The 16,453-nt window shown below is 41.5% G+C and overlaps 2 protein-coding genes across 3 annotated transcripts; one reads left to right on the plus strand and one right to left on the minus strand.

The window, feature by feature from the left end:
• The first annotated feature begins 83 nt into the window (after positions 1 to 83).
• CZIB (CXXC motif containing zinc binding protein) lies at positions 84 to 7,491 on the plus strand. The gene is made up of 8 exons (XM_049809258.1): positions 84 to 363; positions 450 to 533; positions 1,162 to 1,218; positions 1,991 to 2,072; positions 2,589 to 2,620; positions 3,057 to 3,138; positions 6,353 to 6,414; positions 7,249 to 7,491. Exons 1-8 carry the CDS (start codon positions 358 to 360, stop codon positions 7,324 to 7,326), a joined length of 483 nt encoding a protein of 160 aa, XP_049665215.1. The 5' UTR covers positions 84 to 357; the 3' UTR covers positions 7,327 to 7,491.
• Positions 6,421 to 16,363, minus strand: CPT2 (carnitine palmitoyltransferase 2). 2 transcript variants are annotated; one of them, XM_049809183.1, is made up of 6 exons: positions 16,127 to 16,363; positions 15,074 to 15,154; positions 14,854 to 14,960; positions 11,297 to 12,601; positions 10,163 to 10,362; positions 6,421 to 7,003 (listed from the first exon to the last, which is right to left on the minus strand). In XM_049809183.1, exons 1-6 carry the CDS (start codon positions 16,258 to 16,260, stop codon positions 6,962 to 6,964), a joined length of 1,869 nt encoding a protein of 622 aa, XP_049665140.1. In that variant the 5' UTR covers positions 16,261 to 16,363; the 3' UTR covers positions 6,421 to 6,961. The 2 variants fall into 2 exon arrangements, with proteins under 2 accessions (XP_049665140.1, XP_049665139.1); XM_049809182.1 differs by lacking the exon at positions 6,421 to 7,003 and having other exon boundaries at positions 9,153 to 10,362.
• Positions 16,364 to 16,453: the final 90 nt, after the last annotated feature.

The raw sequence follows: 16,453 nt of genomic DNA on the forward strand, positions 1-16,453 counted from the left end.
CCCGCTCCCCGGGGCCCAGCCCGCCGCCGCGCCTCCCGCCCTGGGCCGCTCCGGCGGACGGCGGGGCGGTGACGGGCCGCGCCGGCGGGCGCCATCTTGGCCGCGGGCAGCTTCGGCTCCACGTCGGCTTCAGCCCGCAGAGAGCACCGGCAGGCGGCCGCCGGCTTGGCTGAGGGCACAGGCGCAACGGGGTAGAGGGCGGGAAGAAAAAAAAAAAAAACAACAAAAACACAACAGAAAAAAACCCAGAACTAAACCCACGCAGGAGCGGCTTGAAGCCCGCAGCTGCTCCCGCGAGAGGCGGGACGGGGTGGAGGGGGGGCCGTCAGGCCGAGCTGCCGGGCACCCTGCGAGGCCATGGGGGTAGGTAGGAGCCGCGACCCGGCCGCACTGAAGCGAGCCGAACCGAGCCGAGCTGACGGCCTCTCTCGCTGCCTCTTGCCTTGCAGAGGATCGGGCTGCAGCTCCGCGCCACGCTGGAGAACATCACCCGGCTGCGGGCCGAGGGGGAGGACTTCCGCTGGTACCTCAAGGTGCGGGGCGGCCGCGGGGTCGTGGGGAGCCGGGAAAGGCCGTTCCCGGTGTTCAGAGCCCGTTAGACTGCCCAGCGGGGCAGCCGGCGGCGAAGGCCGGTGGTGGTGAAGGTCGCATCACGCGGCTTAAGCAGCGGTTGTGGGGGGGTTTTCCACGCAGTGCGAGCCGGCTGCTAGCGCAGCAACGAATGGGATGGTATAAGTATATGGATAGGTATGCGTTAGTACACGCATGACGCTATACGTTTGCAATAACGAAGAGTCTGAACTTCACAGTGTTGCTCAGTGCCTCCATCGGTGAGGTGGTTGGTAGTCCAACATCCAGTGGCAGGTAACGCAGGTGAACGGCGAGATGCGCTATTCCCATCTTCCATCTCGTGACCGTGCTCTGTAACGCATTTTCCACCCAACGCGCCGAAGGGCAGACCCTCTGCAGCGGGCATACCCGCCAGGCCGAGTCAGCTCACGGGCCTGGCGGGATAGATGGCAACCCATACCTGCCTCCGGCTCCTCTCAGCTGTGAGGCAGCGAGGATGGTGAATCTGGAGGGCTCACATCAGCTCCTTCGGCTTTTTTAATCCCCAATTATTGTCGGCTTTAAACTCTCTGGTTTATGTTTGTTTTTCAGCTGAAATGTGGGAACTGTGGTGAAGTTTCTGAAAAATGGCAGTATCTGCGATTGATGGTATGTTTCCCTGTTGTAACCTGCATCAGAACAAAAATGAGAAAACAAACCTGTCTCTTACATGCAAGGGTAATATACCATCAGGGATGTGACAACTTACGCTTTAGATGAGGTAGTATTTTAATAGCTAAATGCATTCAGGAAATGCTGTCATTTCCATATTTAAAAAAAAAAAATATTGGTGACTGTTAATTTAAATATGCCATGGGATGGTGACTGTTGGTGACCAAGTATTTATGTCGGCTTTGAAAAGCCACCTTTCTGTAAAAATATGATTTGAAAACAAATTTTTAAGTGGTATCAGAATAAGGTTGTGCTTATAGCATATTTCTCTGATGCTGATGGAATCTTTTTGGAGAAGTTTAGGTAATTCAAGGTGAGTTAAGGATGCTAAATTAGTATTTGGAAACTGAAAAAGCAGGATAAAATTTGTCAGGGATAAGAGAAGGTCCTGTTCTTAGGAATAATCATCCCTTTGCATGCTGCTGAGTGTTAAGAGTGTATTTTGAGGAATTAATGGAACATACCTATATGGACAAGACATAACTATCCATTATTCACTATTTTAAGTCTAGAACACAACTATTCTTTGCTAATTACAGCTTTCTGAATTATAGATTCCTTTAGTTTAAAAAAAAAAAAGCCTTCTCACTGCAATATTTTTTAAAAGTTAAAGACCATTGTTATAAAAACTACTTTACCATTGCAGAGGCTTCCAGTGGCTCAGCTAGAGTGCAGTTAAAAATGAGGTCTCTATTGTCGTGGTTTTTAGGACAGTGCTCCCCTGAAAGGAGGCAGAGGAAGCGCCACTATGGTGCAGAAATGCAAGCTGTGCTCCAGGGAGAACTCCATTGGTATGTGCTTAGAAATTTAAGAGGCATCATCCATTTTACACTTTTTCTTCTAAGTTTATTTTTTAGTCCCCATTTTTGCTTGACACTGTTTGTAAAGAGGATTCACCAGGGATTTTTTTCCTTGTACACTGGTGCTCGAGTTCACAAACAGGTACATACTTGTCATCATGCTCATGAAGGAGACAGCAAAGCCTCCTGGTGACTTCAGGCTTCTGCATGAACAAAACTCATATCTGTAATGTCATTTTACAAAAGCGTGCTTTTTTTTTTTTTTTTTTTTTTTTTTGCATTGGTAGGGTAACAAAATGGTGTAATATAAACTTCTAAGGAGAATTGAGAAAAACTGAATTCTACCTTTTGAGGGCCACCTGCAGGAACTGCTTGGTTACTTTGTTTCTTTTATTTTGTATAAGGAAATTTCTTTGAAGTAAGCAGCTGATGCTTGATTTGTGCTGAATAAAATTGAAGACATAATGCCACTCACTTTTACACTTCTGATGGTTGTTTTTTTTTTAGATATTTTAAGTCAGACAATCAAGCCTTACAATGTAAGTTTGTTTTCTCTTTTATATAACAAGATAAATAAACATTAATAATATTTTTGAGGTTTTGCTTTATCATCACATTCTTCTTTCAAGAATAAAAAAAGCTGATATTCTTCCCCGACAGAAAATTGTCTCTTGTAGACTCCTGCACAGTGTCTCAAGTATAATCTGGTACATTTCATAAGCAAATGACAAAACTGTATCACTCAAATTAGAAGTGATTACATAATACCCGTATTAGTTTCCTTTTGAAGGCTTCCTTGTAGCAGACCAAGAAATTCTAGTTAATTACCACCTATTAAATGAGCCCTAGGATTTTGCTGTCACTTGGGACATCAGAGTCGATAGTACTGCCTTTAAAGCAATTCATCCTAGACTAATGCTTGTCACTGTCTTTCTCTATTAGATGAAAACTAATGGTATTCTGACTCAATTATAGGCTGAAGACAGCGAAAAATTCAAAACGATAGTGGAGTTTGAATGCCGAGGTCTGGAACCGGTTGACTTTCAACCACAGGCAAGTTCTTATTTATGATTTGTTCCTCAGTTTTTAAGAGTACTTCTTATAGAATTTAGAGTAATAAAATACACACTATTTGAAATGGTACTGCTCTTCCTGGAATGTCCTAGACCTCCCCAGTTTTCCATCCTCTCTACAGTTCTTTCTTTTACTTCACTTGACTCAAAAAAACCCCAAAACAAAACAAAAAAAAAAGCAGCAACCCACAAGTAGCTAACACTAACAACTCCGGTATTCTTTGTGCCAGTAAAATCTAAAATTAAACATGGCTTGGACTCATATTCAAATTGTCTTACAGGTGGCTCAGCACTGCTCATTTAAATTAATTTGAAAGGTCTTCATTGCTCAGGTTATTGCAGAAGAGAGTCTTTCCCGAAGGGGAATTGTGAAACTGTGTAATTAGCCACATTCAGGAAAGCGTCATTTTGCTTTTTGGTATGTTAGAGAGAAATTAATATTGGCATTTTCCCATTTGAAACTTGATTAGACAAAGACTGAAGAGCGACAGTACTTAAAGACTGTTGCAAAGCACACTTCAAGGTTCAGAGTTAAAGGATTTCTTCAGGGCCAAGCTAGTCTTCCGTGATTCATTTGCTTGTGCATGGTCATGCTATATGCAAGCTAACTCCCTACTATATTTAACCTATTATTCCAGTCGGATTAGGTGTAAATAGATTGACAAATATAAACCTGTCTTATCCTTCCCTCAGACTGTGACACTGCTAAGAAACAGACCAAAAAAGCTGATCCTACAAAGAATTTGGTATAAATAAAATCACCACTACAGTGTGCTCCAGGAAGTCTTCTTTTACTTATTTATTTAAGCAAAGCCCATCTTTTTGAGGAACAGAATGGTTATTGGTTTATTCCTGTTTGAAAGCTTTGTAGCCAGACCTAGGAACTTGCACTTCATGAAAAATCTATGAGAAGACTACAAAATGTAGATGTTTATAGCTCTGCATCCTAGCCGTTGATTTTATTTTTATCTGCAGAACAAAGACATCACAGCTGTAATAAAGCTTTTAATTTAATATTATTAAAGTGTGGTCTGTGCACTCGTACACTTGAATCCCTGTGCAGATATTTCAGTGAATTTTCTGATGCCTAAATAAGTAAATATAGAGACTTCTGCAGTTCCAAACAATTCTATAAACTGCTTTATATTTGACATGATCCAAGCCACCCTGGCTTCTCCACAACCTTAGGTCTGGCTTTTGATTAGCACCAAACAGGACTGGCCATAGCATTACTATATTTTCTTTGTGGTTTTTGATGGACCTAATGCAACCACACCTGAAGTCAATTTAGAGTGGCTTAATACTTTCATGTCTTTTTAAAATTTATAGTAGTTTTCTCAAAAAAATCATTTGAGTCTGAAAGAGGAGAAAGTATCCTTTGATTCTGTGATATAAACCCTCTTACTACCTAGTAGCAGCAACAAATTCAAACTAGGTACTTGCATGTTCTAATAATGGGCAAAGACAACTTTTCTCCCCCCAATTACTTATCTTTCTTGTTTAATGTGCTTAAGTAGATATATCTACTGCAAATCTGATGTGTAATTTTTGGTTTTACTAGAGGATAGTTCAGCTCCTTTCTTGTCCTTGTCCCTCAAGTGAATGCCTCAACTAAAAAATTGAGATTTCTTTATTCAATTTCTCTTAAATCTTCTTAAGCTTCTTTGCTTTGTGGCACAATAGTTTCATTGGTAACAAAAGTGTGACAATTCACTGCGTTGTAAAGTCAGTAGGCATTTTTGCTTTTTCGGCGTGTGTATGCTTTAGCTGTTGGTCCGTCGCTAGTCAGCAGAGGGCAGACAAGTCACTGCCTGTCCCAGCTCCCTTCTGCAGAGATTAAACGAGTCTCTGCTCTGACGCCAAACCTGTAAGAATGCAAGTCCCGCTGAGTGTCTAGTACAGAAGCTTGTAATTCCAGTCACATGGCGTCTTGTTCCTTGGCGGGCTGGTAAATATCTCTAGGTGGCAAAAGCAGGGCTTCTTTTATTTTTCTAGTGTTTGTTCTATACTGCAGCTCTGCGGTTTTGTCCCATGATGCTGATCTTCCTCTCCACCCCAAGCAGTTCCCTTGAGATGGGCTTCTGACAATTACATAAAGGCCATATTCACACTGTGCCTTGCAGATAGCTCTTCTGTTGTTACATCTGCCACACTCCATGGTTTATTTAACTCCCAAGTGCTTAACCTTCCATTCAAATCCCGAAATACTTTAAAATCATGTGGCTTACTTCATACATTCTTACACAGTTAAATGTCTGACTGGCACTAGTGTGGATTTCTTTATCAAAAATGCAAGTGTAGATCCCTTGCAGAAAACCAGGAAGAAGCTACCTTTGCTTTTTAGCCACTTCTTAATAAAATTCTGTAGTTAGAAATGGCAGTGTAAGAAACCTTCCTGTATGCTACAGAGGTGGCTGAGATTCTTAAATTTACTTTTAAAACTAATAAAACTTAATTTACAGCTTGATAACTGTGAACCCTAAAATGAGAGAGCTGTTGCTATAGAATATAAAACAGAACACCTTGTTCTTGTGCTATACCCCACTGTTTCCTTCCTAGTGCTATGCTTTCCTTCAGCTCTTTAGAAACAGCAAGTGAAGAACTCTCCCCTTTGAAATGTTTGGGTATACAAAGCTGTTCAGTCAGCCAGCTGATCTTCCTTTCATGTAAAGCTTGCTAGTCACTTCTGTACCTAAATCCAATACAGGCTGCTCCTTCTCAAGAGTGTCTTGGATTCTGACGATATTTAAGCCAAAACTATTAAATCTCTTCCACGTTTTCTTTCTATTGTTTTCTTGCAGTCTAAGTTTATTATGAAGCTCTTTTATACATAATGCCTGTATGGATTCTGAACACAAAATAAAGCTATTAGTAGTTAGATACTGCTACATAAACTCTGAAACTCAGGTTTAACTTTATCTAGAATATTTGGAAATACCTTTTTGGCAGGAAAAACAGAGGAGCAGTGTTCCCTCACTTTACTCTATGGTTGAATTTTCCCAATTGACAAGCAGGGTCACAACCTTATACTGACCCTTAACGAGGAAGAGCTTGACCATTCTTTCTACCTAATTTAGAAGAAATACAATAAAAGTTTGTGCTGAGTTACTTTCTTTAAACATGTTTCAATGATCATATTTATTATCTTCTTGGTACAACTTATTCTTGAAAACTTACTGCAAATGTGTTTGCAGGCAGGGTTTGCCGCTGAAGGTGCAGAATCTGGCACACCCTTCAATGACATAAACTTGTTAGAAAAGGTATGTTGTCTGAGTTTCATTAGTGAATCTAATTATCTAGCTTTCTTTCTCTAAGTTACTAGTCCAAAATACACACCCTACACGTGCAAGAGGCTAGTTTTGCTCTTTCATGTAGGCACAGGAAGGTCATAGCTGGAGAGAGAAATTAAATCAGCTATGAACAACCAGCATTACTAACAGCATCATTTTAGAAGTGCACATTTGATAGCTTAGCAGCTGACAAAGATAGAAATGGAACTTTTCTTTCAGTCACCCAGGAATCCCAGAGAGCAAACACCTGGAATACTAAATGGCTGGGGTTGTTCAGAGTGGTGAACTGATTTTTGTAGGAAGATGCCTGCACTTTTTCCTGTGCGCAAAGACATTAAAAAGTAATATAAAGACACTGTCCTTTAAAGCTCAGGATAATGACTCCAGCATTGCAGATCTTCCTTGGCTGTGAGCAAGAATCTCAAGGTCAAATCTGTTCTCTGGTATCCTACTTGGCAAGGATCTGTGTGTCTGCTTACCCACCTGACTAGGGTATTGTATATGATAGATAATCCTTTCATCTGCCACGGTTGCTGTCTTGTCCACTACAGGCTGTGGACTACATATGAAAAAAAAGAAATCATTGTTAAAATAAAAATGCTGAGACTGAAGCTTATTTGATTTCAGGTCAGTGCTTGCTTCTCTCAGCTATCAGAACTTAGCTTAGTGACTGTGCTTTCTTTCCACAGAAATCTAGACCCAAATTTTGAGTAAGGCTTAGTTGCAGTTTGAATTCCAGTCTGTGTTTTAGACACATTTGCATTCTATCCTGTGACTAATACTGTGAAATCTTATTTCCTATAGGATTGGAATGACTATGATGAAAAAACAAAGGAATCTGTTGGAATCTATGAAGTTACCCACAAATTTGTAAAATGCTAAAGTTCATACCCCTAGTAAATCCTGACATGCTTATTGATGAAGGAGCAGTAACCATCAGAGACGCAGTTTCCTTGGAGTTACTTTTCACATGGCTGTACTTCAGAAATGGAAACCTAAGTTGTACTTACTGTCCCCAGCATGCCCTAATAAAATATTTCCCACAGAGCACTTTGAGATGGCCTCAGTACAAACTGAAAATAGTATATACACTTGACTGAACTGTGCCATTTTCTTATGGTTGTCTTTTTGAGGAATGGTTGTGGTGGACTGTAACTTAACTATTGTATCAACACTAACTATTTACACAACTTACAGCCTTAAAGTTTTTATAGCCTGTGACCAAGAAGTACCCACATTTGATTCTCTAACATGAGCAAATAAGGTCTTTTCACTCACCACTCCTATCATCAGGAAATGGCTATGACTATTAGTAAAGGGACTGTGTTAACTGTTCAAGAGAAAAGGTACATATTTAGTAGCTTTCTGCCAGTTCAAGTAAAGACACTGCGGTGAGTTTACCGAGAACACTCATTAAGCTTGACTGCTACTGACACGCATAGCTGTTACAATCTTCTGAAAATCAAGTTACCTTTCTGAGTATGTCATTAAGTAAACCTCACTCTCTTTCTGGTAGAAGAAACCAGACTTTCTACTTCTTGGCAAGTGCTTTTACAATCTTGCCAGCTGTTCTCATGTTTAAAAAAACAAACGAAAAAAGACCACCACCACCACAAAACCCCCCCAAAATCTTCTTTAGTGAATTTCATTCAAAGACTTTTTGTCTGATTATTATTTCCTGATGTATTATTTCCTTCATCCTCCCAAATGATCACCTTCCTTTGTTTAAATGAGCAAGAACAATCATGGTAAGTTTTCAAGTAAGTTCAAAAATAATCCTTTTCAGCTGAAAACTAGAACAGCTTACAGGCTGCAGAGCAAACAGCCCTGACTAGGAAAGTTTATAAGCCTTCAGGCTTACATATTTAAAGCATGTTTCTCCCCTTCCTAGTAGTTGCAGTTCAAACTTCAAGATAAGTATTGCTTACGCTTACTCTGATAAAGAAAAAAGACACTGGGAGAACCTGAAAGCTGAGATAGCCAAAGGAAGAGTAGAGGGAAGTAGCTTTCTGGGCCTCTGAACCTGATCTGTCACATCCAACCAACATGCTCAGACTTTTATGTTCTGCTGATGTATTCAGTTCTCCAGGACACAGTGGGCTGTGCTGAAAGACATGAGCTGCATTAATTTTACACAGAGCTGCAGAAGCAAGCACTAGTGTGCTATTCAGCTCCAGAGAAACTCATCTTCCCAGAAGAAGTGGAAATCAAGAGGGTTTAAAAAGCAGAGGAGTTCAAGTTACACGTACCATAATGAATTTTGTGCAAAAAGGAGTATCTCATGCAAAAGGCATCTGTGTTGTAATCCCAGCAACTCTGAGCACCTTTGGCATCTTGACTGACAAAGGCCACTTCCCCTTTTACTATCACCCACTTCATACCTGGCAGAGTCCCAGTTGTGCACAGCACATGAGAAACTTGTTTGCATCAGTTTCATCTCGCATTCACGGCATCGCTAAGTTTTACTGATACCTATGCTCAAGCTCTCCTGCAATCTGTCAGAAAGTTCTGATAAGCCTTGGTCTTTAGAATTTCTGCAACAAGCCCCAATGCATTAAAGATGCAGCTCTAGGCACTAAGACTCCGGCATTTCCTACAATAAATATCAAAAGTTCTAGCTGATAGAACAAGGAGGAAACAGGAAAACATTCTACTGAGGTTACTATTCCACAGTAAGAGGAAATTTGGAAAGAGAAAACCTCAAAAGATAAAGTTCAGTAATTTTTCTTTTTTAAGGCACAATAGTTCATGTAGCAAAACAAAAGCAGATTATTGGACAGACTTCATGTATGGAAGGGGAAAGCCAACACTGCAGAATGCTTTCAGTAGTAGTATTTTCAACCTTTCTAAGAAACATGAGCTACTGATAAAGGGACTAACCATACTGTATAATTTTGATGTGGCAATAAAGTAACTTTGTGGCTATTAATTAATAGCTTTATTACAATACAGTCTTTTCCAGTCAATTTAACAACACAGTTGGTGATTGCAGGTTACTTAAAGCCTCCCACTTCATTTTTTGTTTCTCAAAAAGCTGTTACAGTAGAAAGGCTTCAAGCAGTTGAGGCACAATCAACTCTGATACTGATTCAAGTTTAAAGAAAAAAGTTAAGTGTGACAAGTTAGTAAGCAAGCTTACTGCAAGAGTGCAAATGTAACCACTCTTTCATATTTAAAATTATTGCATATACTTTCTTTAAGAGTGGTATCACAGTACTGTAGTCTGTCTGAACACTTATGGAACACAGATGTTCCAAGTTCATAAACTTGGTAACAATGCTTTTTATTTTAAATAATGTGTTTTAAGAACACGTGGATCTGTTGGAACAGATGGATGTTACTTAATTTTGACATTGTGAATGTTTGTATTTCCTGAAACACACATTCAAGGTCTGTACTTTATTTCTTTAAAACAGATACAAATTTCATAGTGAATCTGACAGTATTCAAGTTCAATGAAGACAAATGGATAAATGAAGCCAATTAAGCTGGGTGGTCTCAGCCACGTTGAACACTGATTAGTATGCCAATTAGACACAGTCTGCATTTTGTACTGCAACTCTAAAGTGCTCCAACATTTTTATCTCTAACTACCAATTTTCTTGCCCTTTAAAACATTAAAGATATCTTCTAGTGACTTGTAGACGCACTGAAGGAATTCTTTACTGTTCCTGGTTGGGTAAGAGGAAACATTACAACCTATCCAATCATCGTGTACCTGATATCCTACTCCAAAGCCATCAGACACCACTGGGCCAAACCCTCCTAATTGCACAGCTGGGCTAACCAATGTGCTTGTAGAAATGATGTTGTGATTAAGCCGAGCATAGGCTTGGTCTTGATAGAAATCAGGCAGTGCAACACCTTTGGATAAGGCTAAATAGCGCAAGCCAAAGAGATGTCGGTCAAATCCCTGGCCTGTTAAAATAAAATAACAAGTATTAGAGAGATGACTAATTTTTGTGGGAAGTAAACTCACTTATCTTGACATCACATTGTTTTACAGCCACAAAAGAGATCTATAGAACTGGGGTTTATTTTTGTATTTAGCAGGAATTATTTTTCAGAACCCAGACATTCTGCACTTTTAATGCGCATATCCTAGGGAATGAGGGCTTGTTGTTTTACTGCTAGCCTCAACCAGGAATCATGATAGTAAACAAAAGTGCAATGTTAACAGACAATTTTAATAATGCATCGCATCCTTTGATTAACTATTTTTCTGAACATATGCAAGTTATTTAAAACAGAGAAAGGCTTTCCTAAAATCTATGAATCTAAAGAGGAAGAGGATCTTGCATCAACAAAGGGAGGCAAATTTTAGACTCTAGGGGGTAATGTTCAACAGTCAATTTTCCTGAAACAATACAACAAGTTATGCTTCTGGGAAGGCCAATGCAAAAGAAAGCATTTAGAAAAATACCAGGGGTAGCACAGCCAAAGAATCAATTTGATTTGAAAGCTGTTAAAGCCTTATCCCCTGCAGAGCTAAGATAGTAACTCCTCAGACATAAAGACAAAGTTCTTCGTTGCCTTGGGGAGTACAATATGCACTAATTATTTATCAAATCTTCAAATAGCCCAGCTGCTGTAAGGACAAAAACTGAAGTATAAAAAATTCTCAATGTATTAACAGCGAAGTGGGAAGCACAGAGGTATTCTCCTCCATCAAGAAACGAGTCTTAAGAGAATGCATTTTGAACTGCAACCTTCAGCTACTGTTTTTGTCAAGTTTACATTAACATTAGACCTCCATCAAAATTAAATTATTTAACTGTGAAGTAAATGTTTCCAGCGACCTTAACAGACATTTTAGTGCAAAAGCAAGAGCGTTTGATATATTCCTACTTACCCATAGCAGCTTCTTTTGTCAAACGGCCATGGTATTTTGAGCACTCCACTATCAACTTCTGAAGCTCTTCTGTGCTATGTTTGGACGGTTCCCTGACAAAAGCTTCCGAACATTTCTTTGTATGGACAGAGGCAGGACGTATAGTTTCTGTACGACCATGTTTGAAAGCTGCAGTACTACAAGACTCATATGTAGCAACAGTCTGATTGTACTGTCGAAGGAAAGCCATCTGGAAGGCAAGCTGAGCCACAGCATCTGGGCTTACCTTCTTCTGCTTGAGAAGGTCCTTGCCCCCTTCATGGAACTGAATCAGATTAAGAGACAGTGCTTCTACATTGGCATCAAATCTCTGTTTGGCTTTGGTAATTCCTGCTTTTAAGGCATCATTCAACTTAAAGTCAAGTTTCTGCACTGCTCTAGAAGAGTCTACTGAGGCAGGCTGGGACTGGGGGCTGATGGCTGGTGCCTTAATGCTATCTTTAAAAACCTCATTCTGGAACCTGAGCACAGCCACACCATCTCCCCAGGAATGTTCAAAATTAACTCCTGCAGTGCCATCCTTAGTTATGATAAGATTAAAGGATTTGTCATACCAGCGGTTAGCACCATCTCCATGCAACATAGTGTGGGACAAGTGCACAAAGTCTTTAATGGGAAAATCATCTAAACTTAAACAAAACACAGCAGAGTCTACTTTTTGAAGAGCTTCTTCATTGCCATTATCCAGTAGATTCTTTCTCAGTAATGCCCATGTATCTCGGTTTTCACTGGAGAGGTAGCCAAGTGGGAAGGCCGGGGCTGGACTGTTGTCAGTAAGGATGTATTTCAAGTGTGCTTGTATTTCTGAAGGTTTCAGCATATTTCCATCTCTATCAATAACATCAAATACATAAAAATTCCCATTTCTCAGTACTAATAAATGTTTTGCCTTTTCATCTGTATAAAGCTCATCTTTGTTGAGCTTAGGCAGCCGCGTAGAATTGAAAAGCCTGAAGTACTGAGACATATCTAGGGGGTATGCATTGACCATGTAGGCACCAAACCAAGAAAGTGAAGAAGGCACAAATCGGATAATTTTTTTAAAGATCTGAGTGTCACTTTTTTCCGGATTGAGGTGAAAAACCTCTGGTTCAAGATAACCAGCCCTGAAGGTCTTCATAAAACGTATAGCAGAAACAGTCATGTTTGTAGCTCGTATGAGCTGATCATTATATTCAGATTTTGGATCAGGATTAAAAGACATAAATGCATTAAAATTCAAAACAACAGGTTCACGTGCTTTTAGGTACATGTCAAACCAGGGACCTGAAAGTGGAGAATTGAGAAATAGGTCAGAACATAAAAGCAGCTTACTGAGTCAGACCAGAGATTCATGTAGTCAATATCCTGTCTCCCACAGTCATCATGAATAAACACCTATTGAAGTGCATATAAACAAGACAAACATATGCAGTAATTCCCCCAAAGATTCTCCCAACCTCCAGTTATGAAGAAAGGTATTGTTGGCTAATTGTAAAAATACTGTATTTGGAGTAATCCATATCAAGAGTGTCAACATCATTAGCAACGAGTGGCAATTTCCATGTTTTCTATATAGCTCAGCGATAAACCATAACTCCCACTGCATACAGTGCAGCTCCCTAGCACTGTATTTTGGTGCACACCTCACATTTGGAGTGGAACATGCCTCTACCTACTCTTAAGCTACCAATTTCTGCAACTCTCTGTCACTGAGGGCATGCTTCTGTATAAAACCACCTTTACTTCTGATCCAGTGTCTCCCTCATTCCTGGCAGCATTCCTCCATCTACATTTGCTGTCTTGCATTTCCACCTCCTTCCTCTTTCCATCCACTAAAATGGTCAGCACAGGGCAAAACTCTTGACATTGATGCAATACCATCAGTCTCTCAAGCTGGCAAAAAGACAAGATTACAGAGGACCTCACAGTTATTCTTCTAGGCCCGGAACAGACTTCAGAAAGCAGAATTACATTTGATACCCACAGGTCTTTTAGACAGTCTGTCAGTATATCAAGAAGCATGAACGTGACCCAAAGGTTTTGTCCTTGCCAAAACCAAGGGAATCAATCATAGCTCTACAAAGTAGTCACAACTTTACACCTGCCTATAAGTAAACCAAAATCCAGGGGGGGTAGGCAGAAAAGGGTTTTTTTTACGTAAGTTCTATTTCATCACCATTAACAACTTCAAACTCGGTAAGCTCTTGGTATTGCACACTGACTGGATGCAGACAGAGGAAGCAAGTGCACGCCAACTTAATCTCAAGGTAGCTGATGTATTAAAAATTATTATTCCAAGCCTGGATCAGTCCCAAGTAGAACGTTCTTGCTGGGTTGTAAAAGGGCAATGGGTAACTCAAGGACCTAATTGATTAATTTTAATTCCTGGTCCTCACAAGTGAGTAACTAGCATTCGTCTACAGTTTTAAAAACACACTTGTCATCATCGCGTAACCTTTTAACCTTAGACTTGAAAGTCCAGGGTGGAGACAACTATACATACTTTTAGAAACCACTTTCAAGTGTAACGGGTCTTTGAGGAGGCCTAAAAAAAGAATAACTAAATAAAAAGGAATACAAACACCCCACAGTTCACAGACAAAAAGCAGTATGCTGGTTAGCGTTGACAAACACCATAAAGCCACCAGTTAAACCCCCAGATGTTATTCAAAGTGAATGGCAGGTAAAAGATAACAAACCGAACAGCAGCTGTTGTGAATAATCTGGTATTCTCTACAGAATTTGTAGTAGCTAACACACTTATAGGTAGTCTCAACAGATAGCAAGGATAGAAGTGCATTTGCTAGGCAACATGCAAACTTCTACTTCCATAGATATTTGAATATTTCCACCTCTTGCTATCCATCCAGTACTTTCATAAGCAGGCCCTTGTATTTGGAAGTCAGTGGAAGCAACAGAAAAGAATAATGATCAAAAAACTATATGCATACTCTCCCTCTCTTGTTTTTTCTTTATTCTCATCTGCTTTCTGTCTCTCCTTTTCTTTTGCTCTTTAAAAGAATACGGTTTTGTACTTTTAAGGGGTTTTAAGTCCAGAGCACTGACCACTTCTGCCTCCCAAAGCTTAGTCATAGTCTCTGGCCTCCCCCTCAGAGTTCAGTTTTCATGCTAAATAGCTTGAAACCATTTGAAAATGATTGCTTTAGTTTCCTTAAAGGAGTTATCAGTTAACCTCTTCCATTAACCTAAACATAAATAGACAGCACTGAAAAAAAGAAAAAAGATAAGCCCTGTAAACTCAAATTTAAATACAGCAACTCATGAAAAAAATCTGTTTCTTCAATATCCATCTATCCAGAATTCTGGTATAAAAAAGTTAAGATTATGGGCATTCATCTTTCCACCAAAGACTCAGAATTTGCTCAAATACAGTCGCAGGCAGTATTCACAGCATGTTATTCCAAGTTTATGGAGGAGACAGCTTAAGCTTCAGCCTATTTTATTTGTAGCATTATGAGCTGTCTGTTGTCTAGTATGATGATCTACAGACTCCTATATCCAGTAGGCCAACATACCTGTGATGTAACTAGTATGCTTGTTCTGATTGTCTTGAGCAACCAGTTGTTCATGCAGCTCTCTTCCAATTCCCTTTTCAAAGCCACGAGCGAGGTCTTCAGTTTTCCTACAGCAACCAATAATAAAGTCAAAATGCTGCCACAAGCTATATTTTTTACATGTAACACTTGGCTTTGAAGCAGCACAATACCACAGTATGCTTATCTTGTCTGTCCATACCTGAATTGGTCATCATTTAAAAGCGGTTTCTGGGCATTTAGGTATCTCCTGATTGTATCTTCTAGTTTGGGAATGGGCAGTCTGAAGGAAGGGGAACAGAGAGACATGCACTTTATGAGCAATGGTACTAATGAAGCCTCAGTTTCTTACACAGTAGTCCCTCTTTGCCTCCACTCCTTCCTATCCCTCCTTATACCCCATATTATCCAAATGGCTCAAAAGTTGCTTGTGGAAGAAGAGAAGAAAGGGAATAGATGGACATACATCATCACAGCATAAGGTTCTTTGAAAACAAGGTAGAAAACGAACTTGACTGTCTTGTTACCAAGGCACTGCAGTGAAAGGTCTGAGTACCTTACAGGGAACACAATGAAATGAACCATTGCAAGGAGAAGCAGCTATTACAGAAGGGAAGTTTAGTTCGGTAGCCACCCCTGCATTGGGACTTCCCCTCACTGCTGGGTGCTGAACACTTACTTTTTCTTGCAGATTTCCTAATCAATATCTTTGTCATCTTCCTCTCTGCCTAAACAGGAAAATGCTCCTCTTACTATAAAATAATCCTATTACACCAACAAAGGTTACTTTGCGACCTGAACAGATAGTTTCGGTAGTGGGTTTATAGTCATAGTTCTGCTTTAAAAAAATGAAATAATTCCTCTGCACTGTGGTTTATGAAGAGCACGTACAACAGGAATCGAGTTAGCACTGGGTGTTGCCTACCTTGCCTTCAGCAAGGCCTCTGACACTCGGAACACGGCTACACAGAAACGGGGGGGGGGGGGGGGGGGGACACGACACACGATACATTTTCTCTCCCCTCTCCTCACGGCGAACACCCCAGGCCGCCGGCTCCGCAGGGCCGCCGGCCGCCGCCTCCACCGACCTCTGCCCGCGTCCCCCCGCAGCCCGGCCCGCCGCCCGTCCTCGGCGGCCGCCCCGGGGCCGGCAGTGACGCTCGCTCCGGGCCTTGCCCGGGCCGCGGGACGGACGGTCCCGGAGGGCAGGGGGCCCGGCGGGCGCACCGGGGAGCGAGGCGGCGTCCCGCCGTACCTGGGCAGGCTCTTCTGGTAGTGCATGGTGGGCACGATGCTGCGGTGCAGGTACTCGGCGGCGCCCGCGCTGCTGTAGCCCCGCCGCCAGCGCGCCGCCGCCGCCCGCCGCTGCAGCAGCTGCCGCACCGCCATGATGCCCGCGTCAGAGGTCCTGAGGCGCCGCCCGCCGCGCTCCCCTCGCCGCCGGCCCGGGCCCGCAGAGAGCGGCTGCCGCCACCCCAGGCAGCTCCGCCGGTAGTGCTGCGCTCCTCCCCACCCACCCACACCCACACCCACACACCCCGCCGGGGAACGGGGTGGGGTGGCAAATGGCGGCCAGGCCCCG

Source organism: Accipiter gentilis, chromosome 8 (assembly GCF_929443795.1).
Source record: "Accipiter gentilis chromosome 8, bAccGen1.1, whole genome shotgun sequence".
Taxonomy (NCBI): Eukaryota; Metazoa; Chordata; class Aves; order Accipitriformes; family Accipitridae; genus Astur; species Astur gentilis.